The 24,384-nt window shown below is 42.6% G+C and overlaps 1 protein-coding gene across 1 annotated transcript in view; it reads left to right on the forward strand.

Annotated features, from left to right (window-relative positions):
- Positions 1–3,308: 3,308 nt before the first annotated feature.
- The window catches only part of WAC (WW domain containing adaptor with coiled-coil), a 79,448-nt gene continuing 58,372 nt past the window's right edge, over positions 3,309–24,384 (forward strand). Inside the window, exon 1 of the mRNA XM_015421414.1 lies at positions 3,309–3,501. Coding sequence (XP_015276900.1) covers positions 3,363–3,501 — 139 coding nt within the window. The 5' untranslated portion in view covers positions 3,309–3,362. The remainder of the gene's footprint in view (positions 3,502–24,384) is intronic.

Consider the following 24,384-nt stretch of genomic DNA (forward strand, 5'->3'; position numbering starts at 1 on the left):
CGGCCTCCGATAGCGCGCCAAGTGGGGTCCCAGAAGGCGTGTCGGAGGCTCGGCGAGCCACTAGGCGCCTTCGGGGTGGAGACTGGGGAGAAGCCCTGGGAAGCTACAGCTGAGGAAGGAGCAGCCCCGCGGCAGCACTTCGCCGCCGCCAGTCTCCTCTCAGCAAAGCAGGCGCGCCTAGAAGCGGTGCTGCCCGATCCGATGCTGATCATCACCCATACCAAGTCCAGCGAGGTTTAGTCACAAACAACCGCGCAAGATCTTGTGGGTGTTTAGTCGGAAGTACGTCCCGCTGTGGGCAACGAAGTTTACCCCCCCCCCCTTACCCCAAAACGTGCATAAAAGATAGTGAACTTCGTCTTCTAGCACTCCTCCGCATCTTCTCTCAGCCTTGCTTCCAAAGACTTTCCTGGCAATGCAAGATTTTATAGCATGGCTCCTGTCTCTGCACCGCACAGAAGCAGCACTGGCGGCGGCCGCCTTCGAGTTTCCCGCCCTCACACGTCCGGGTCCCTCACGTTAGTCAATTCTTCTCACCCCGGCTCTACGGAAGAACGACGCACCCGCCGATCCCAACAGCAAGAGTCATTCCTCGGGACTAGACCCCAACCAAAAGTCTCTCAGCCAATCAGCGGTCTGGCATAATCTCGCGGCTATGCTAAACAGGGTTTACGGAAATAGTCGATGGTGGCCTCGTCCATCGTTCGCCTCCTTGCGGAAATAGTCGACCTTTTCCGAACTGGAGATAGCTATATAGCTCTGCAAAAAGGAGGGCATGCTTGTCGGAAAATACCGAACTTTCCCGAAGGTAGGATAGGTATCTCCGCATCCGTCTTGGAGAAGGAATGAAAGGGAGAAGGGTACCGGTCTAAACTTACCTCGGAAGGTTTCGGTTCTAACGGAAACGACCGATATTTCCCGAAGTAAGTGTAGCAGGATCCGAGTCGGAGAAGGCGGGTCGTAAGCCGCCCGAAAAGAGGAGGGCGGTAACTGGGCAGAACAGGGGGGAGGAGCAGCGGCGGCTTCGGCGGAAAGAGCCGACAACAGCCGACGCTAAGCGAAGGCGGCGGCGCCCGAGTTTCCCGGATGTAGTCGAACGGCGGTAGTGTTGGGAGCAGTGAGGAGGGGGGGAGGCAGGCAGGCGGGCAGGCGGCGAGCAAAGGCGGACGGCGGCGCAGGGGGAGTCGTCGCTGCGTTCCCTTCCCGCGCTCCTCCTCCACCTCAGTGTGTTGTGCGGCGGCGTCTCTCCTTCTCGCTGGTGCGGAGAGGAGATGGGCCCGTGAGCGCCGCTTCCCCACACAGCCGAGCTGCCTGAGCCGCCCCTCCTCCTCCCTCCCTCTCCTCCTCTTCCCTGTCCCCGGTCGGAGCGCTGCTTCCCCCTCCCCTCTCGGCGGCGCCCGTGGCCCGGCCGCGCCCTCCTGGTCCCCTCAGTCTCACACACAGGCCGGGCATTGATGGTAATGTATGCGAGGAAGCAAAGACTCAATGATGGGTAAATACCCCCCTCTCCTCTTCCTCCCCCCTCCCGCTCCGCCCCCCCTCTCTTCGCCCACCGAGTAGGCCCTGCCTGCGGCGGCGGCGAACACTGGAATGTGGGAGGGCGAGCACCACTACTCGAGCGCAGGCCTCGGCCGCCGCTGCAGGCCGCGCAGCAGCAACCGCTTCCTTTCCCAGGGCCCCGCGCCGGGGAGGGAGAGGAGAAACGGGCGGCGCGGGGCTCTCATCGCCGCCGCCTCGGCTGATTTCCGTTCGCTTGGGAGAGGGCCGGAACCAGGAGCGAGCGGCCGGGCAGGAAGCGAGGCCTAGGCCCGATGCGGGCCGCGGGGCCAGAGAGTATAAGTGGGGGGGTTGGATACGCATTTGTTTTCTGCCCCCCCCCCCGGCAATAAAACTGCCGTAGGGCTGAGCATTAAGTCCCTAAAAAGGTTCCCTGAAAGGCGAGGCATAACCCGGGCAGATGCTAGGCCTTGAATTATGACTGGGAAAGCCTAGTTCCTCAAACTTGAGATGATATATTTTTTTTTAAAAAAAGAATGAAACGGAGATAATAGTGAAAGAAGTGGAGGAATTTACTGACACGAAGTGTAAAAACATAGCCTGCAATTTTGCTTTGGTCCCATATTTGCCCCCGCCCCCATTTCACACCCCCCCCCCAAAAAAAACAAAAACAAAAAAACTATGCTTCTGAGAGAACCAGGGATGTAAATGGGATTGCTTGGCTCTGAATTTGTATACCTAAGTGGCTGGCTAAAAAAGCAGACTTTTGACAACTGCAAGTTACCTTCAGTTATAGTCTGCCTAATGTAAACATTCATTGTACAGAGGCTTGCAGTATGGGGAGAAGAAGGGGCAGGTGACCAAAACGGCTTACTATATGTTGTGTTCTGCATAACACAAGATAATGTTGGTGCTAAATACATGCAGAGTAACTGCAGCATGTGTGGACTGTATCCTTTTCTCCATTATCTCCTTGTTCATATTCTTACGAAATTTAAGGAGTTTTTAATAGAAACTTAATATAACAGCTAGCCTTGCTTAATGAGGCTGTTAGTTGCTTGATTAAAGCCAAAATTTAGGTATGTGTTGTGGAATAGCTTTCCAGATTAGGATAGGATTAAGGGATAGGCAGTACCCCATAGCCTGCTTAGTACTGTCAGTCCCTTTGTAAATGGTGATGTCTTGGCCTTTCATCTGATACTAGATTGAAATCTATGCTGTTTTCTGCAAGGGAAAGAACTATACTCCAGGTGTAGATCAAGGTGTTTTAGTCCCATCCTATGCAGAGTGGCATCTTTCTAAACCCGTTGAAATCCATGGGTTTAGAAGGGTGTAACTCTGCTTAGGGCATCGTTAATGCTTCTGAAAATCCTGTGAAATATGCTTAAATTGGATTTGGGATCAGCACGTTGAATCCACTAGATTACTCTGAATAAATATTCTGATCTGCAGTAGAACTTCTGTGTAATACTTTGGGGTTAGGATTGTGGAACTAGTGAAATGAGTTCAGGCGGTCTCTAGACTTGATGACTTCTAGTAGCCTTTGCATGCTGCATGGGGGGAGATATTGTAAAAACTTTGTGATATGACCTAGATTAGTATTTTATTGAGAGTTTCAGGATACTTCTAGCCTAGCTCAAGTCTCTTGCATGAGCCCAAATATCTCTGTGCCCTTAGATCATTGCTTAGAATTTACCTAAATTATAAAGGGATATAAATCTGTAGGTTAAAATTGCTTTGGTTGTAAATTCTTTCTTTGTTATTAAGATGAATTTAGGAATTTGTATTTGTCTTGTAATTTCTTGCAGGCTCTTAAATACTCATCAAAGAGTCACCCCAGTGGTGGTGATCACCGGCATGACAAGATGCGAGACACCACAGACCCTTCACCACCAAATAAAATGTTGCGGCGTTCTGATAGCCCTGAAAATAAATATGGTGACAGCACTGGCCACAGTAAAGCTAAAAGCATGCATACTCACAGAGTTAGAGAGAGAGATGGTGGTAAGTTAAATTTAACCCATTTTTGTTCAGGTTCTGCTAACCATTTACACTTATGTCAAAATAGCACCAAGGCTGAAGCATCATTTCAAGCAAGTTGGAGACTGTCAGAAGTACACTGAAAGGGATTTTTTAAATTATACTTGTGTGTTACAAATGGAAGGTCTACTGCATTTGTGACTTATATGAATAAATAAGCCACAGTTCGTTTTTTTCTTTTGCACTGTTCCGTTTCTGTTTAACGTATTTTACTTGCCTCTTAACAGAACTTAGAAAAAACCTCTGTTAAATTCAGCTGTAAGAGATATAAGTTATTACATTATAGTCTGAAAGCTGATCAGTTTCACTCAATATGTAACATAGCATAAGGCCTGCAAGACAGCTGTTCTACTAGGCCTTTGGTTGAGGGTAGCAAAGGCTGTCTACTCTGAATTGGCCTCCCCTCCCTCCTTCCTTCCTTCCTCTCCTGTCTTTTCCTTCCCCCCTCTCCTTCTCAGATTGATTTTAGAATATTTATTGCCCTCCCAAAGTAAGGAGCACCAGGTGTGTCCCTTATATACTATCTATTAGTTGCTGCTGTATTGTAGAATTGTTAATTTTAATTATGCATTGTTTTTATCAATATTGTGACCCACCCTAAGCCCTGCTATGCATGGGAGGTTGGGCTATAAATTGAATAAAGACGTTTTAAAAGTACACACAGGTTTTAGTTAACTGGTGGAAGGTGGCTCAGGTTTTTTTCTTGTTTTGTGCTTTGATACCATTGCTGAATGGATTCAAAGTAGGAAAATACCCTGAGGCTGTGTGCTTTGTAATCATTGCTGATTTGGTCTAAATTGATCGAACTATTGAGAAGGCAGAGAAACTGAATTTGGATGTTTTTTTCCAATTGCTCATAATCTGTTTGGGAGTATATAGATTCTTGTGCTCATGCGCTGTAAGCAAAGATCTGTGAACAAGGGACTATGTTTTCATGAGTAATGTTTTTGTTCTTGGCCAGATCCAAAGAGTTCCCCGCATTTGTCATACTTTAGAATTTTCATTCAGTGTAAGTAAGATAGCCCAGGCTAGCCAAATCTCATCAGATCTCAGAGGGTTCGCAGGGTTGACCCTGGCTAGTATTTGGATGGGAGATGCGGCAGCCGGCAATGGCAAATCACCTCTGAATGTCTTTTGCCTTGAGAACCTTATGGGGTTGCCATGTCAGCTGTGACTTGATGGCACTTCCCACCACCAAGTATTTAAGATACTAATTACCTTGACAAATGTTTTTTTCTTCTCACACCCAGGAAATGTGTGCTTTCTAGTTTAGAGCAGGTTTCTCGTTCCTATAAATTGTCTTTTAAAAAACCTAATCTAATCTGGGAAAAAACATTTACTAATGTACAGCTAACAAAAATGTGGTTAACTTGAAAGTGATACTTTATAAGTCAATAAAAAGTAGTTAAATGTCCTTCCTCAGTTCCTAGTAGTATTTTTTTGGGGTAAAATAAAACTATGGATTTTGGTATCTGCCTGTAGCAGTTGTACTTCTGAAAATAATTGCTACCTGTTCCATTAGACCTCACAATTCACCAAGGTTGAACGTGTAACTTGTGAATATGAAGCAAGCAGGATGGAAAACATCTTGAACCCTGTAAAGTAGTTGATTTTACTCACAATTGGGTTATGACCCACCTTATATTGGGGCATGTTTTAAAAGCCATTACAAGCTTCTAGTTTTAAAGTACTTTAAAAATGAGACAGGTGGAAATAAGTCGTAGGCCTCAACATTTTGAAGCGCCCCCCCCCATTACATTCTTCCATACTTATGTAAAACAGTGAAAAGTTTATATTCAGTATAGCATACAGAACTTACTGTTATAATGAATGTTTTATCTGCGAAGGCAAAGAAAATACTGCCATTTATCCTATGTGTGGGAGAAGCTACTGGTATTACTGAGGAATCTGGGAACGTCTTGCTGCTCTGAAATTTAGCTTGCTTCATTGGCAACTCTTTTGATGAACCTGTTTTTACTCCTTGCTAGTACATCCTCCACAGTGTGTGATGAAAGAAAACTGTGGATTGCATAGAAGCAATCTTTAGGAGTCGGGGTCTGAGATCTAGTTTGGGGTAAATGATATAATTTTTACTTTGAACTAGCAAGAATTAGCTTGAAATTCCTGCTCATCTTTGAAGCTCACAGAATGGTTTTGGGCAAGTTACTGTCAGCCAAACCTATCCTTCAGGATAGTTCGGCCATACTAATGCTTGATATGAGCTGAATTATAAATGTAATAGATTTCATTTAAGGTATGCTTTTTGATGAAATAGCACATAGAACAAAACAGGTACCTTAGGTAATAGAGACACAACTTTACATGTGCTGCAGGGCAGAAATATGTGTTGTCTGTGGGAACCCCCCCCCCCCCTTCTTATGAGTCTGCATTTGTGCTTTGGCACAGTTAATTTTTTTCACAAATTGTCATGAAGCTCACACCCTGCCACAGATTTTGTTAAAGGTGCTATTGGACTCTCGCTCTTTTCTGCTACTGCAGACAGACTAACAGGGCTACCCATCTTGATCTATCTGTCATAATTATACTTAGGTCTAATAGAATATTTGCTTAATTTATCTTTTCTATTGACTTAGTTGTTCTAGTAAATTAGCAGATTATTTTTATAGTGAAACTATTTCCAGGATTCCTTGTGTTTTGAAATTCCAGACTACATTTTAAATATTATAACAGGCAACCTTTATTCCCTTCTGTAGCAGCTGTGATGCAGAACTCTGCTGTGCAAGGGAGCTGCAGTGGCATCTTGAATGGAACACAGCTGCTCATGCTCCACCTGTGCCTCAAACTCTGCTGCTGTGCCAGTGCAATTATAGTGCTAAGTGAATAGATTGTAGCTGAAACCTTAAGAGTTCAGGGGTTGGCAACCATTTTGATCCAAGTGCTGGAAAAATGAAGTTTCTACCTGTAAAGTTGTTAGTGTGCAAGCAGACAAAGTCGTGATGGTGGAAAACAAGGGCTGTACTTGGCCAGACAGACTTGGAGCAAGTCAAGCCCCAGCAGTGCTGTGATCATCTCAGGGAATTGCCTTCATTGGGTCATGGTTGTGAGGTCTGAGAGGTGATGAAGGGCATAAATCATGCTTGTTAATTCTCCTGCAATGCTGGCCCCAGTGCTTTTAGTCATTGGGGCAGAGATATAGTCTTAGATGCCAGGCAAAATCGTCTGGTTGCTTACCCTAGTATAATTCAGTGCTACCTACTGTGGGTGCTCCTCTTCCTATCTCCACCAAACCAGTTGCATGGTGTTTCTGAGTTGTATTGGAGCTTTTCCCTCAGTGGACAGTCATGGTGTTAATGCCTCTGCAGGAGAAATCCGGGCCAGTGTCCAGGAACGGTGCCCTTTCACTGCCACTCTAGTAGGGTGCATTAGTGGGCCTGTAGCAATCACCTGTCATAGATACAATCCACATTTCCAGTAGTATACTGTTTAGAGTTGTATGGGCTGTTTTGAAACATCACTGAATTGTTACTATTTAGTCAGAATTATTACATAGAAGGAATGTAGTACAAGAAAGTGATATATGCCAATATAATCCTGTTTTATGTTTCCGATTTGTGGTAGGTAACTTAACTCTTAAGAGGGAAATGGATTATATGAGACTGGAATAAAAACACCTTGTTTCCATAATGCACAGAAAATCAATGTAAAGCAAAGCTGCATTTTCAATGGCATTTACTTGCAAGCAAATTGAGATCAATGGAAGTAAATGTATATTAGGTTTGGGTTGTTGGTTCCCAGAAGTACTTTAGGCCTCAAACTGATTAGTTCCAATTGAGGGTTCTGGTAGTCTGGTTCCAATTGAGTGGTCTTGTGGCACAGGTAGTGTTCTCTTCTGTTGCAGCTTAACCCCCCCCCCCAACTCTCCTTTTAAAATTAGATGTACAGCTAGCATATTCCTGAGGGCCTTTCTGTGTATTTCTCAAATATCTTGGGGCAGGAATACACATTTTCCTTAGGTTATTGGGCTTGCAGAGACACTACATTGATCTTTTGATCGTTGAAATCGTGAAGAGAGAAGAAACTATAACATCTCTAATGATCCTAGATTTGGTTAATTCAGTGGGGTTTACAGTAGGTCTTGATGGAAGAGAGAACTCTTTTGCTTTCTTCATAAAAAGACATCCCTAGCTTCTGCTGAAAGGAGAGACGAGAGAGTCATGACTACATGGGGAGTGGAAGAATGGGATTGAGTGTAAACATTACTCAAAAAGAGAATAATATGGAGCTGGGATTCCTAAAAATGCTGTAAGTTGTAAGAATGTATCGAATGCTTGACCATAAGGAAGATTTTCGCTTGTGGATCAGGTAATACATGGGTGGTGTCAACCATAGACTGTTGCTGTGGAAAGTCCTAGTAAAGGGATGCTATGTGATTCTAGTAACTTGAATGTTAACCTTATTTTTAGGTACATTTTTCATAATCTATATGCTATTTAGGATGCAATGTCAGGAGAATCTGGAAGTTTTAAAAATACGTGTGGTTTAGTTCAACCTTGTATCTAACAGACAAAGGTTGGGCTCCAGTTTGTTGTTTTTTTTAAAGCACATATGCAGACATTTTGGAGTAGGGACAGAATTCAGGTGGCATTTTGGGTGGTTAACCCAACATGGCTCCATTTTGGGTGGTAACCCAACATGGCTCCTGATATAGAGGCAGTAGTTGACCGCTAGGACCAAGAAGAGGATGTAGTAGATTTGGAGGTGATGAGGTAGTGGAAGTGGGGTGGGTTGAATGTGATTTCTCTTCCCCAGAGAGTTCTTGTGAGTTCACATTTTTACATTATATTTTAGTTTGCATTCAAAGGGTAGACTTGAAAATACCTTGGTATTCTGATGGTCTTTCACAATTCATAAGAGTTTTGACACTTTTCTGTCTTTATGTTGAAACTTTCATATTACTGCTACTAAACTAAATAAAGCAACTTTACTGGACAAACTTGGTTTAGCAGTTAACTTCTGGAAGAAACACATACTCTTGAATCTTAAATTACTCTTCATGGTTGAGTAATTTTGGGTTATGAAGACTCAAAAAGTAGTTTGAACTTATTCAAATCTAGTTCTTGATTTTTACCCCTTGATTACATTTCTGTAAAGTGCTATTTCAAATTTCAGCTGCATCTTAGAAGATGACTAGTAGTGAATGTAGAATACTGAGCAGTTTTCTGTTTGCAGCCACTTAGAATACTGTCAGGACAAAACTAGGTTCTGATAGGTGTGTGCTTTATCAGGCTCTTGGGTTGCTCTCTTACTATCAGTACCATCATAGTCACATATGGGTGTGGAGGACAGGAGAAGCGGAATATGAGAGAGAATTCTGGGAGCTTCTTTTACAGTCTCCTGTGAGCACTGTTTCTATACTATCAGAGCAAACTCTACTGATCGTATTTTAGGTGGCTGTCTAAGCAAGCACAGAAGTGTGAATGTCAGGATCTGCTGAGTTTACCATTACCATTTCTGAATCAGGAGCAGTATGTTCTTCTATGGTGCAAAAGGATCTAATAGCATAAGTAGGAATTTTTGTTAGTGTCATGACCAAAGCGTGCTGTAAAACAACTGGTCTAAGCATTGAACTTGTGTATTTCAGTGGTAGCTGCTAGGGGTGAGAATTTGGCTGTATGTGAGTCTGAAGAATACCTTACCAGTATTTTGGGGCTATTTTTTAAGCTGAATACAGATTAGAGAATCAGACCAGCTACCAGTGTAGCTGATCCACTGGTGGTAGAGAGGTTTAAAGTGCTACAAAGTTAACTTTCAGTTCTCTCTTCTAGGGCTCTTTCCTGCTGTTTGTTCTGGTTTCCAGGGCAACAGGAGGGAGGGGAATATCTCTGCAGCCCAATGGCAAAAGCACCTTAGGGGGAGCTGTAGTGCCATAGGGCCTTAGAGCCAATCATTGCAGTTCTTTTGCAAATGACATTGCACTGCAGGTTTGCAACTTGCGAGGTAGTTGGCTTTAAATGTTAAGTCCAACTAAATAACTACCTTGCTTTCCCCACCCATTTCCCAGGGAACAAAAGAGAGGGGAGAAGGAGCAGTGACAATTTGGCAAATAGGATTTCAGGTTAGGGAGAACACTGTTCTTTAGCTAATCACAGAAGTTTGCTCATTTTTGAAACTCCTCTATGCATGGGCAAAGAGCATAAAAGCAAGGGTCTGGCTGAGTTAGACTCCATTGCTGAGAGAAGTTAGGAGAGTGTGTGCTGGCTTTGGCTTCAGCTGCTGCTCTAAGCCTGACTTTTGCTGCCTGAGAGACTCTGCTGTGGACTTCGGATCAGATCCTGCCTGCCTGCCTGGAGAAGAATGAAGACACCAACTGGTTTGACCAAACAACATTTTTTTGAAAAGTGTTCTTATTTTACTGTTAGTTGTTCTTTGGGCTTGGTGGGTGGTAGGTGGGGTTCAGGCCTTTTTTGGGTTCCCTTTGGTTAGATTTTAGTTCCTACTGGTTTTCTGGCTTACAGCTTGGAGTTTTTTTGTTACTTGTTTGGGCCTGGTGGTTGGGGGAGGGGGTGAGGCCAAGGGCCTCAAGCCTTTTTTTGGTTCCCTTTGGTTTTATTCTTAGGTTTTAGTTTCTTCTGGTTTTCTGGCTTGCAGTTGTTTTTGTGGAGTTTTGTTGTTTTTTGGGCCTGGTGGTAGGTAGGTAGGCCAAGAGTTTTTTCCTTCTGCTTTGGTTGTTTGGAGTTGGTTTAAAACTTGATTAACTTATTCATTTTTGGGTTTTTTTTTAAAAAATCGATTATTTTATTTGAATTTTATCTCTCTCCTTCACTGTTTTCTTCTTTTTCTCTTTTTGTGGGAGTTTGGGGGTGAGACTTGGTTGCTTGTTTCCTTTGCTTCCCCCCTCCCCTCCGCCGCCTCCAGTGTTGTGTATGGAGGAGCTTTTGCTTTAGGTTCTTCTTGCTTTCTCATCTGTCTTAAGGCCTTTTCCCCAGTAGTGCCCCCCCCCCCGGTATTTCTTCCCTTTAATTTCTTAATTTCTAGAAGGTTGATTTTTTTTTGGGGGGGGGAGGGTGTCGAGGTTCACAGTTCTGTGTTCCAAGTGTGTGCTTCTGGTTTCAAGGGCTATTCAGGACAATGTTTACATGCTGCTAAATAGGCTTTTAGTAATAAGGGTCTGTTTTAGGAATTGTTTAACTTTTAAACACTTTTAATTAAATTTCAGCATAGTGCTTTTAGTTCCTTCCTAACTAGTCCAGTGCTAGGAGGATATTAAAAAAGGCAAGGTTGTGTGTGCCTACAAAACAGTGGTTTAATAGCTTCAATTAACTTTTTAAAAGCCATGTGCAGTGCTCTGAGCTTCAATGAAGGCAGGTGCTTTTAGACAATTTCCCTTTAGGCTACACTGTCATTTTTCAGTTTTCAGGAGGGAGCTCCTGCATTTCCATAAGGGAAATCAGGCTTTTTCCAATAGAATCTAGTCAGGAAAAGATTAATAACGAGGAGAGGCTAGATGCCCCTGCCCTGGTTCCTCCAAAGTCCAGCAAGCCTTCTAAGGAGGGGAGGCTGGAGGCATAGGAGAGATGGAGGTACACCCCAAGGTGCTGCCATCTCAACCCCTTCCCCCTCAGGCATCTCTTCCTGTTCTCCCATGACACAAAGTGTCTACCCTGGGCTCCTCACAGGATGTGGCTCCAGGGGTGCCTGCAGCTGCTGGTCAGCGTGGGCCCCTGTACACCTCCAAAGTCTGGAAGCACTTCCAGCTGATGGAGTATCCCCTCTTTGCACAGTGTTAACTGTGTAGGCCTGGATCAATCAAGGGAAAGACCTCAATCATCTCTCAACTATTGGATTGCGGAACCATCTGAAGAAGTACCCCTAGGCGGGCACATTGGTGTGAGCTGAGGAAGAGGGGAGTGAAAGCAGCTCTCCTGCTGTTTGTCCCCTCCATGGGTACCATCACAATGACTTGTGAAATGGCACTCATTGGGTGGATACTCAGCCCCTCTGGGAGCGGTAGGCACATGAGACAGGAGGACATGGTGGCTGCAATGGTGAGGTACCCTTAAGGAGAGTTTCCCAGTCCCTTTGAATCCCGTGATTTCTCAAGAGCCTCTGAATTGCTTATTCAACTTCTTGTAAGCTGTCCCGATTTCAGATTTACAGAATAACTAGGCAAATTAATGAAGACAGAACAACTTGAAAGAGGCTTTTTCCATGTCTTTGTTGGATTGGATCATATGTGCAATGTGACTGCTAAGTCAGTAACCATTAGGTATATTTAGGCTTCTTCCTAGTAGAGCAGGAATTGGAATTAAAACTGATACAGGCTTAAAATTTTGCAAGAGTGACAGATTAAGGATCTCACATTCTGTAGCATTGGATTCTGAAAGGAAGCTGTTCACATAGCCCAAAATATGGATGATGCCATGCAGAACTGACTCTTTACCTCTCTCTCTTGTTACATGGAGGGAAATGGAGAATGTGCCTGTGTCTTACCATGCATCCATCAACCCTAAGTTACCCATTCAGGGATGCTGTGAGCTGTTAGTGGTCTGTTCCCTTCATGCCTTAAAGTACTGTAGTGTGGGCAACTAAGCTTAGGGACAGCACTTTTCTTTCATTTCAAGGTCCCCATTGCGATATTTTACCTTCAGAACTGCTAGATGCTTATAAGCTTATGACATCTTGAACTGAGGATGGCAAAGATTTGGGGTAGGAGAGGAACTTCTTACAGTTAGAAGCTCGCTCTAGTTAATTTTCTGCCTCTGACTTTCCTTACCTGACACTGAGCTGCCCTAAATGTTCTGTGACTCCTGAAGGGAATGAGCATGCTCCGTCCTTATCAGGCCTTTGCTAGGGTGGGTATTACAAGCTAACTTTTGTTAGCTTTTGGGTAGTTCCCCAAGTGTAGTGAAGCCATCCTGTGGGTGGCCTTTCTCTGCCCTAATGAGTTGCATGGGACTGTCAAGTTCTTTATTGTGAATGATCAAATAGTAAAAAACTACATTATAAATCACTAATCCTTCATTAGACGTGGAGAAAGTGTCTAAGCCATAGGATATAGGTACAGGTCAGTAAATACTTGCCAGAAGACTATGTTGATGATGATGATGATGATGATGATGATTTATTAGGCTTATATACTTCCCTCTCCATGAGTGGTCTCAAGGCGGTGAACAACGAGGTTTCATAAAACAATCTCATAAATACATAGTTACATAAATAATCTAAAATGCAGTTTGATTGTTATCCAAATTTCAGAAGGCGCTATAATACAGTTCTAATCCTCAGTGTGCTATAATTTAAGGGGGGGGGTAGAGGCCAATGTAGGCCAATTAGTAGGCCAGTGGTCATTGGAAACTATTACCAGTAACCATTTATGTTTAAAAAAACCCAGCGTTAAAAGCCATTGCTGTCTTCAACCATATTCCTGGTGGAACGTCTCTGCCTTACAGGTCCCATAGGGCCCTGATGTTAGCAGTTGTAGAGTTCCACCATGTTGGAGCCAGGGATGAAAAAGCTGCATTCTGGACAAGCTGCAATTTCCGGATCAGCCTCAAGGGCAGCCCTGCAGAGAGCTAGTAGTTACAGTAATTAGTTCTAGAGGTGACCATTGCATGGAATATTGTGGCTAGGCTGGGGTGAGACAAGTAGGGGGCCAGTTGCCTAACATGGTATAATTTTAAAAATTGCCAGTCTGGCAACATTTTTGACTTGGGCCTCCATCTGGACTGTCTGCACTGGTGTTAAGGATGCATGGTCAAGCACTGGGAGCTAATACCCCAAACCAGAACCTCCCCCCAGCCAGATAACCTCCATCTTTGACATATTCAGTCTCAGCTGACTCTGCTTAAGCCACCCCACCATGGCTTCCAAACCTTCGACCAGATTACCTGGGGTGATGTCTGTCCATCAACAGATGAAGCTGGGTAATCAGTGTACTGATGGAAGCCCAGCCCGAAGCTCCATGCCAGCTGGGCAAGGGGCGCATATAGATGTTAAGTAACATCAGGGAGAGGAGAGCCCCTTGAGGGGACCCTGCATATACCAGGGTGTCAGGAAGATACCCTGTCACCCTGCAACACTCTCTGTCCCCAGTCATGGAGAAACAAGGTAACCTACTTCAGAGCTGTTCCATGTACTCCAACGTTGGCAAGGCGGTGAACCAGCAGATTGTGATCCACTGTGTTGAAAGCTGCTATCAAGTCAAGCAGTAACAGCAGCACCGACCCGCCTTGATCCAGCTGCCTATGGAGATCATCCATGATGGTGACCAGCACAGTCTCCGTCCCATGGCCAGGGTGGAAGCCAGACTAGAAGGGGTCTAGAGCGGATGTGTCCTCCAAGAGGCTCTGAAGTTGCTCAGCCGCCATTCTCTCCATTACCTTACCCAAAAACGACAGGTTCAAGACTGGGCGGTAGTTGGACAGATCAGACAGATTCAGCAATGGTTTCTTCAAGAGCAGTATTACCATTGCCTCTTTTAAACACTCTGAGTAGACCCCTGAACTCAGGGACAGGTTGATGATGTCCTTCAGAGGGCCCTGTGTACCTTTGCTGCTGGTTCGTACCAAGAGGTATGTGGTTGGCTTCGCATTCCTCAGGATCCTGTTGACATCAGCCTCCCAGAGCTGGCTGAAGCTATCAGATCCAAAGCTATCAGAATCCAAAGATGGCCAAAGGGCCTTTAGGTCACATACTGTATCTAAATTGGCAGGCAGGTCATGGCAGAGCAACAGGACTTTCTCTGTAAAAAAGGTTGCTGATGTCACAGCTGATGTCCAAATCCCTAATTTATTTGGTTTTCTCTGTGTGAGAAGATAATGTTCTAATTACCCTAAATAATTGTGCTGGGCGAGAGCTAGCAGATGTGATGGAGGCAGCATAGAATTCCCTTTTTACAAGCGTCCTGTAAGATGCTCTTGAAGCTTTGTGGCTAAAATTCTAGTCTCTAGAGGTTCATTACCAATGTGTTTCTGTTGGAGGGCAAACTCCACAGTGCCTCTACAGATACTCTTTAGCATGAGGTTGGAAGAAGTATTCCCTACAGTATGTTGAGCCAAAGTTTTTTTTCCATTTGAAAGGTTAGTAGTAGTATTTCAACTAAATACTGAACTATTTGGCATCCAGAGCTGCCCCTGTCAAATTGAATCACTGTTTACAAAGGACCATTTATTTAATTTGTGAACTAAATGATCGTGCATCCACCTTTATTGCACAGTCTATGTACAAACCTGTCAACTTATTTCAGAAAATAAAAATCCAGTTGATCCTCCTAATGAGCCCGCTTGCGGGGAGGGCGGGGTAAAAATGTCTAAATAAATAAATAAATAAATAAATATTAAACCTTTCCTCTCTTTTTTTTGCTTTGAGGCAAATGTTATATGCTTATCTGCTGAATTAACTTTATGCATTATATACAGTGTGGTTGTGCTAACACTATGCCAAATACAAAGTACCAGAACATTTTATTCAGTAAAGAGTTAGACCATATTAAACAGTATTCTGTTGTTACTACTGAAATCACTTTTTGTATAATTACACATGAAGCAACGTTATACCCAGACCCATTAGTCTGTCAAGGTCAGTACTGTCTAAATAGACTTCCAGCAGTTCTTTAGGATCTTTCGCATCACCTTCTACTTGATGCTTTTAAGTAGGGATGCTAGCAATTGAGCTGCAATCTTTTGCATTCAAGCAGATGCTCCACCACTGAGCCATGGCCCCACAATTAATGTGTTTTAAATTTTTCCTCATGAAACCACTTTTGTGGCCTCTGATAAATCATCCATAAGCTTGTATGTCACCTAAAAAAATTCTGTGGATGGAAGGAAGGATTTTTGCCAGCCCCCCCCCCCCCCCCCCCAAAAAAAAAGAGCAGCATTTCAGAGGGCAAGCTGGGGCAGTGTGTGTGTGTGTGTGCGCACATATGCTTCATAGACAGAAAGCTGGTGGCCCTCAACAATTTTAGATAGGATTCTGTCCACTGTTCCCAAGGTTTTCTTCAGTGTATGTTTCTAGATATGGACATGCTCAACATATGAGAAGTTTTCACTTTTGCGGACTTCCTTGCAAGGCTGTATGCATAGGTAGTAGTATCTTATGTTTCTTATAGCATGCACATTAGTTAAGGTTTGACGTGTCTTATAAAATGCCACTTCCCCTGGAGGGAAAACAATGCAGGCTGTTTTGTGTCCTGATTGGGGAGAAAGGCAGGATATAAATGAATTAAATAGATTATAAATTATTGGGATATCGCGCGGAGTGTGCTTTCTGTGCTATCACACACATTTCTGCATATCTGGCTGATTTATTTAAATTACGATTAAAACTTTGCCCTTAGTGAAATTAATTAGTAAATGTAGTTTGACAATTTCAAGGAATAGTTACCTGGAAGAAGTTTAGATGTGCCTTTTTTAATAAGAGTGGGCAGAGGGTGAGCCACTGTTTGGTTTCCGGTGGATTATCTAGTACCTGCTGGAGTTTGTATTAGGCACATCCTAATGAAATCCAACCTAATGGTATGCTCTTAAATAGATAATTACCATGCCTTAACTCTTTAAAGTCACTGTATGCCAGCATACTACATGATGTTTAAAATGTGCCAGCAGATCACGGGGATTCTAGTATTAGATTGAAGTCACTAAACTGAAGTCCCACTACCCTAGATCTTTAGACATTGACAATAATCTGTGTCTCCAATATGAAAGCTTTGTAGCAGATATGTGTTAGCCTGGAATAGCTTTGAAGTTTGATTGTTGAAAGTTAGGATCCTCTTTTAGTGCAGTGTTGTATACCTCTTCCAACATTAATGTAGGCCAGGAGTGGCCAAACATGCTTAACGTAACAGCCACACAGAATAAACGTCAGATGTTTGAGAGCTGCAAGACATGAACAAATATTACACACATGTTCTTATTGGAAAATATGCAAATTTGCTTTTTGTTAACATTAAATTAGACTGTGAAAGAGCCGCATGCGGTTCCCAAACTGCATTTTGGCCACCCCTGATGTAGGCACAGTGGTGTTAGGGAGTGAAACTTGGACCAGTGCATTCTTTTTTCTTTTTTTAATAATTCTTTATTGTTTAATTTCATAAAACATTCCATCACCAACACCACCCATGTGCGACCTCCAGGCAGTAGATACATACATAAAATTCCATACAGTAGTATATCACAGTCAATCCAAGTACAACTCTATTGCTCTGTTAAACTTCCATCTTAATCTTATAATCAGATTAACCTCTCAATTTCCTATTAACTTGACTAATCATCCCAAATTTTTTAAACTTTCCCAAATACCCCGCCATCCTTCTAAACCAGTCCTCCTCCTGTTCACTAACCTTTAACCCATTTATTCTTCGTATCTTCATCGAGGACAGGTGCATTCTAATAATGTATCTGAAGTTAGTAGGTATCTGATATAGCCTGCCAGCGTTCCTGTGCTGTTTCAGTTTGGATGCGTAACTGTACTACATGTGTTTATTTGGAAGAAATAAATTGATTTCAGTGAAGCTTCTGGATTGGTCTTGACCATTTTGTTTCAGTTGTGCCCAGTCTCTGCACTCATCCTTGTTTAATATATAGATATATGCACCCTCTAGCGGAGCTTGTCAGGAGATTCGGGGTTGGGTGGCATCAATATGCTGATAACACCCAAATCTTCCTCCTGCTGGATAAGCAACCAGAAACAGCCTTCTCGGCCTTGAGCCAGTGCCTAGATGCCATGGTTGGATGGTTGAAAGAGAGCTGGTTGAAGCTGAACCCATCAAAGACGGAAGTCATGTGGCTGGGTAGGGCTGGGTCAATATTGGGGTTGCAGCTCTGATGGGGACCAGCTGTCACCAGTGGATTTGGTGAAGAGCTTGGACATATGGCTTGATGCCTCACTATCTCTGGACAAACAGGTGTCCATAGTGGTGAGGTCTGTGTTTTTTTAATCTTTGCCAGGCCTGTCAGCTGACCCCCTACCTATCTCAGATTTGGCCACAGTGATTCACGCTAGTCACTTACAGAGTAGACTATTGTAATTCGCTCTACGCAGGGCTGCCCTTGAAGATGCTTTGAAAGCCTCAAATGATCCAGAATACAGCTGCTAGGCTTTTGACCAGTGCATCTTGGTCAGCACACATACAGCCAATACTTAGGCAACTGTGCTGGTTACCAGTTGGCTTCCAGATCAAATTCAAGGTGCTGGTCTTAACCTTTAAAGCCTTAAATGGACTGGGGATATCATACCTGAAGGACTGCCTCTCCCTCTACAATCCCCCACGTTGCCTGCGTTCTTCCTCATGCAGTCTTTTGGTGGTGCCCGGCCCTCAAGTGGCTCGCCTCTCTTCCACCAGAGCAGGGGCCTTCACTGTGGTGGCCCCATTGTGGTGGAATGCTCTCTCAAAGGATGAGTGTGCAAGAGCAACACTAGCAGCTCCCACCCAGTGAAAATAGTGAGAATGCCAGTTCATAATATTGGTGTTCATATTGCAACTGGGAAAACTCAGTTGTGTACTTCCACTTTTAATTATCCCAGTGGTTTGGGTGCATGCATGTACACTCCTTCCTTGGAGAGGAGGAGGGAGGTGGGAAGAAACTGCAGATGCAGCAGCCCCAGACCTGTACAGTGAAATGCAGTAAAGCACAATGGCTGATGAGCAAGAACACTCCTTTATAAGTAGAAAGAGGGGCTGTGTAGCAGTGGCTGAGCTTGGTCATCTAGGCAATATTCAGTCGCAAAAGGAACCAGGAAATTTCTGTCCTTTGTATTTTGTGCATTAAGTACTCAATTTGAAAAAAGTTTGTTTTTGGTGAAGTCAGACTAGGTCCAGCAGGATGAAATTGTATCCCAAGAAGACTGGATTTTGAGGCTGCTGTGTGAATAGGAATGTTTTGTATAGATGGGGTTTGACTTATTGGTGATTATAATACTGTGTTAGAATAGTTTGAATAAAATATTTCCAATGTATGATGTAAATTGCATGAGCATCAAATATAGAAAATGCAAGAAGGATAGCCTGAATTGCACTTTTAAAAAAATCCAGAGATGAGAGATTATAGTATTTGAGAACATAAATTGTCGTTGTTTTGATGACTCAACATCTGCTTCAGCATTGCTGAGTAGTTTAATGTTGTAAGAGTGCTGCAGATTTACCTGCAGCGCTATTTCATTATTTTCACTTGCTTTGGTTTCCAATTGCATATTTTTCAGCAGAAATTATATTCAGTAGTTTTGCTTTCTAGTCATTATTGGAGAAGAAAAATTAACCTCTATGTGTTTTGTCCTTAAAAACTGAATATGAAAATAAATGTTTTTGTAACATTTGTGACTGTCTTGCAAATGTTGCTTTAAGAGATTGGACAGATGACCTGATATTTCTTTTGGCCTAAATTACTTGCTGAAGGTTTCTTCTTTAGTTAACAAAGTGACTGAACATAGCATCCAGTTTTATTGTAGTCTAATAATTGAATTAATGATGAAACATGGTCCCGTTACTGCTGAATAATGGTAGAAGTGCTTCTTTACACAGCTGTCAAGCTCTTCCAAAGCTGAGAGAAAAAAATTATTCCTTTTCTCTGGTATGTCAGTGCACCATTCCATTATGAATGATGTTCTCTCCATAGCGTGAAATGTCTGTACTTCTGACGGAATGCTTCCTCTGCAGCTTCTTTTGCTTATGGACTGGACTGTAGACACTTGTAGACTGTACCCAATAAGAAACCAATCCTCATGTAATCAATACTTTGCGTTATGTTGCTATTTGACATTGTTATGTGTTTCTTGTCATTTACCTATACTACATAATTGTGTCCTAGAACAGGTAGATTAGTAAGTTTAGTGAAAATATTGATAGCATAGTGGGCAAAATAACAGCATACAGTGGCCTTTTATGGACTGTGGTGAGAGGTCCTCCACTTACCTACTACCATTGGAACTGTGCTAATATTGAATGCTAATACTAAATAGTGCTGCTTACACTGGTGATGGCACGATTTTGGCATTTAAATTAACTATGATGTAAGAGAAAGGAACTTAATCTGAAAGTTGCTCTAGTCTTCAGCTTGCTTTTGGGGAAAATGATAGTTATGATTGTGAGGTTGTGTATGTTCTGCAGTCACATTGGAAGAGGAATTTGAAAATACATCACTTCGAAAGGTATAGTTGTATAGATTACAAAGGCAAAGTTAGAGCATGCAAGAGAAGTTAGCTGCATAGGAGTTCGGTCTTTCTCTTGAATAAATGCAAGTTTTGACATTGTTGGTGCAAGCTATCTTTAATATTATTTTCATTAGTTGTAACAGCCAGAGCCAGACTAGCCCAGTCCCACCCCCTTTATTTGTTGCCCTGTTGAACAATTAAACTGATTTCAGCTTTACTTTTTGTTTTTTGGGTTGTTAAATAGGTATAGCTTCCCCTGAGTTTACAGTACAAAAACTTGTACTAAAAATTACACTTCTAATGTGTGAACCAAAATTAGCTTGGATTTTTTATAAAGATCTTAATTTACCAGAACAGTTTAAGCAGGGGTCATTTCGTAGAAAAAGAGCTAGGGGAACTCATTAGCATAACTCATTAGCATATGCCACACCCCCTGACATCAGGGGCCCGGCGGTGGACCTGCAAGGCCAGCGGGAGTGCAAGGAAGCCCCGCCAAGGCCCTCCCTGGCCCCAGGCAGGCAGGGGTGGGGAGAGGCGGGGAGGAAGCAACTTACCCTCCCTCTTCTCCTGCCTCCTGGCTGAATGAGGGCTGGAAGCGGGGCGGCCGGAAGCAGGGGGCGGGGCTTCGTCATGTGCCCCGCCCCCTGCACCTCACCCGGGGGAACTGCGTTCCCCCGCGTTCCCCCCCGAAATGACCTCTGAGTTTAAGTATACTTTGAAACATAAGAACACGCGCTGTTAGACTTAATCACTGATTTCAGCAGGCTCAGACTGGAGTTACGCTGCATAGGATTGCATTGTAAGTAGCCCACAACAAACAACGTTAGATTTTAGTGATCTAGATTTCACTACTGATACTGTTTTTTATTTTTATTTTTTTATTTATTTGTTTGACTTTTATCCCGCCCTCCCGCCTAAGGCTGTTGTGTCCTAGACTAAGAATCTTTTGAGCCACTACTACTGATAACACATTTTCATGCTCAGGTTACTTTATGAACACTCCCATCCTAGGTTATACACCCTACACTCAGGATAACAGTATTCTTCAGCTAGAGCAGTGGTTCTCAACCTTCCTAATGCCGCGACCCTTTAATACAGTTCCCCATGTTGTGGTGACCCCCAACCATAAAATTATTTTCGTTGCTACTTCATAACTGTAATTTTGCTACTGTTATGATTCGCGATTTGGCAAGACTTGGGAGCCCTATCCTAAGACCATCGAAAGTTTGTGTTTTCCTATGGTCTTAGGTGACCCCTGTGAAAGGGTCGTTCAACCCCCAAAGGGGTCGCGACCCACAGGTTTAGAACCGCTGAGCTAGAGTAATCAGTTCCTTTAACTTTCTGTTCTGTTGTTAAAAAGTAAGCTTGAACAGGAAGTGAAGGTGGAGGTTGCTGCTCCAGAAAGGAAAGTTGATTAGAGCCTGATGTGATAACAGTTCTGTTTCATATTTGGGGGAATGGTCAGTGGAAATGCTATGCTGTTACAGTCTGTGGTTTTTGTTGGTCTGAAGAATTCTAAACAGGGTAGATTTGATTCAAATCACGAGTCAGTAAGACTATTTAAATCATGGTTTTCTACATAAAGGCTTATTCTTGCTTGCCTTGATATTTGCAACACAGAAGAAGGTTTTCTTTTAGTATAATAACTTTTGAGGTTCGTTTTAGTTATATCAAAAAATTAATGATTGGTTATTGACGACTTGAAATAGATAATTATGAAAGCATTGCAAGGTGAACTAGCTCTAATTTAATATGTTGTTAATGATATCTGGACAACTTTTCTTTTGTACTTTATTGAAAGGAGAAAAATAATAATTAACAAAAACCATTTAAATTGTTTTATTTAACTAAAACAATAACATTATATAGCATATGTATTCTTGTATTTGCTTAAACATTTATGAGGATACACTCATAAAGATCTCAAGATTTCTGGAGTATTCTGCTCAAAAAGTTTCATTTTCATTTGTACTCCTTGCCCCTTTTCCCTCACACTTAGCTCTTAACATCCACTTCTTATCCAAACTTATTCCACCCCAAACAATCTTATGTTCATTGAACTTCTTGAAACTTAGCATTTAAGAGATAAGGGGTTGATTCTGTATGAACAGATTTGCAGAGGTCCTACAGGACTGAGGTCTCTTAACTCTGATTATTTTATAACATTTTTGCTGTGAAGAATAGGCATGTGATCTCTGCAGATCTCTGCTACCTGGCATTACATTTTATGCCACACATGGCCCGGCCCAACAAGGTCTCATTTATGTCAGATCTGGTCCTCATAACAAATGAGTTCGACACCCCTGACTTAGCTGATCAGTCAGTAAACATGGAACTAGTTGTCAAATGTTTTCAGTATATGGCATTGCTCCAGAAGGTATGTCAGCTAATGTCTTCCATTTCCTGTGAACAGGAAATAGTTTGATAATGCTTTTCTGACAGTAGCAGTGGTTAAGTTTCTGCAATAATGTTAACCTTATTTTTCTACTAACTATGTTGTGTTCTGGCCTCAGTCTCTCCAAATTTAGAAACAACAACTCCAGAACAATCCATAGTAGCGTATCAGTTGCTGTATGATTGCTTTTTGCCATGCAGGGTGAGGAGTAGACTCATTCAGTCACTTGGATTGAATTTACCTTTGATAATAGCATCATTTTTCTTGTTTCTTTTTCTTTAGTATTCACCTCAGGACTGTTTCTAGCTTCACTTGTATTGAATTCTTCTTCGGAAGGTGGTCTGTTTGTTAATAATAGTGGCAACTAGATACAGCTTTAATTTTTGGAATTGGTTACATTAAGTGAATGCTTGAGAATCATTCTATATAATGCATTCCAACCAATTCTGCTACCACTGGTCCTGAGTAATTGATTTTGCATTGAGGTATTACATTGGTGGCTTATGTCCAACCACACAGTCAAGAGAACTTAAGGGACCCTACACATCCTTAAAAAGGAGCAGTGATTTCCACTAATTTCCCCCTCTTCCTTTGCAGCTCTCTGAGTCCCTTGCAGTGTCCCTCTGAGTCCCTTGCAGTGTTGTTCCTGAGGGGTCAGCAGACCCTTGGGAATAGCATATGGGAGTCTGCAGTGAGAGTGGAGAATTGGCAGAAAATGCTGCCCCCTTAGAAAAATTGAAGTGCGTTTTTGGAAAGTGATTGTATACAGGCGAACATCTTTGGAGTGATATGTGCCCACTGGAATTTGATTTCTTAAGTGAATCATATAATCAAAATGTATTGGTGTTTTGTAGTTAGTTTTGTTGCTAATGCTTGAGTGGACAGGCAATTACAGTGTCCTAATTGGAGCAGAATCTTAAGGGATATACTCTTCTAAGTAGTAGTAAATGAGAAGTTATGTATAGCCAAATCTTAATTAGCGAACTGCTAGGTTGGCAGGAGCTGGAACTAGAGATGGGAGCTCACTCCATCATGCGGCACCCGGGCCTCGAACTGCTGAACTACTGACCTTCCACAGCCTGCAGTTCAGCGTCTTAACCACTTGAGCCATTATGTATAGCCAAATCTTAATTAGCATCTTGTTTTTTGTTTGTATGCAGACTGTTCAAACTTGCTTCCTGGGCAGCAGGCTCACACTTGTCCAATAGTAAGCAATGCCAGGTTGGGTTTAGTTGCTTATGTGTGAGAGCTACAAAATTGCTGTCCTCTGCCTTATTTTCTATTATGTAGTGATGAGAAAATGATGTTGAAACTTTTTCTGATAAGCTGCCGGTTCAAGGGCTTGACTTCAGCACAAAATAAACTGACTTAAATCAAGATCAGTGAGTGACATGAAAATACTGATTTGTCATTGGTTCATATCAAGTTTCTCTCTCATTTATATTTCAGAGAGTTCCTAAATTAAAGGAGTCTGGATACTTGCTAGTAACTGTTAAACACTGTTGTACAGTTAAAGCCTCAGACAACACTCGGAATTATAATCACTTATCACTTTCTCTACATTAGAAAACGACTCATGATATATTCAATAGTGTACTCTTTGCTGTGAATCTAACTTAGGCTGTTATCTGGAAGTTAATTTTGGACTCCAAATAACAGATATTGAAATAAAAAGAAAACACAAATTTCTGTTTCTTCCTGCATACATGTACAAAGACACAAAAGGGAAGCCATTTACTTTCAGACTACTGTGTTCTGATTTTCCATAGACTTTTAAAATTATGGAAATGTATAGCAATTAAAATTCTAAAATAAAAATTAGTTCACCCAGATATTTTTGGCAGAATATCATAATGAAATACACTACGCTGTAGGGGCAGGAAGACCAGTCACTAGAGGTTTGCCAGCCCCCGTGTTAATAATATGTATGATTTATGTTGGCCATGTTTACAGCAGCCGAATGCAAAAGGCAGTTTTAAATTCAGACATTTAACACTTGTGGGTGGTATTGACCAGAGGTGTCGAACTCATATCGGGGCTGGATCTGACATAAATGCCACTTTGTCAGGACAGACCATGTGTGCCATAAAACGTGAAATGAGGCACTGAAGATATAAACTTTATAAAGATGATTTCAGATGCCAAATGGCAATAGCAGGTGTGATTGGATTAGGTGTGATATGCAGAGGAGTAGTAGGCGTGGAGATATTAGCACTGGTAATGAGACAGGAAACCTAGATCTCAATTTGGTACAGGAGGATTCAGTCCAGGAAGATGCAGAGAATAAATGGAAATAAGACTGAAGAAGTGAACAGTGACTCAAGAAAGCACAGATTTTGTTAGTA

The sequence above is a fragment of the Gekko japonicus genome, unplaced genomic scaffold (genome assembly GCF_001447785.1).
Source record: "Gekko japonicus isolate JY-2015 unplaced genomic scaffold, Gekko_japonicus_V1.1 scaffold725, whole genome shotgun sequence".
Classification (NCBI taxonomy): Eukaryota; Metazoa; Chordata; class Lepidosauria; order Squamata; family Gekkonidae; genus Gekko; species Gekko japonicus.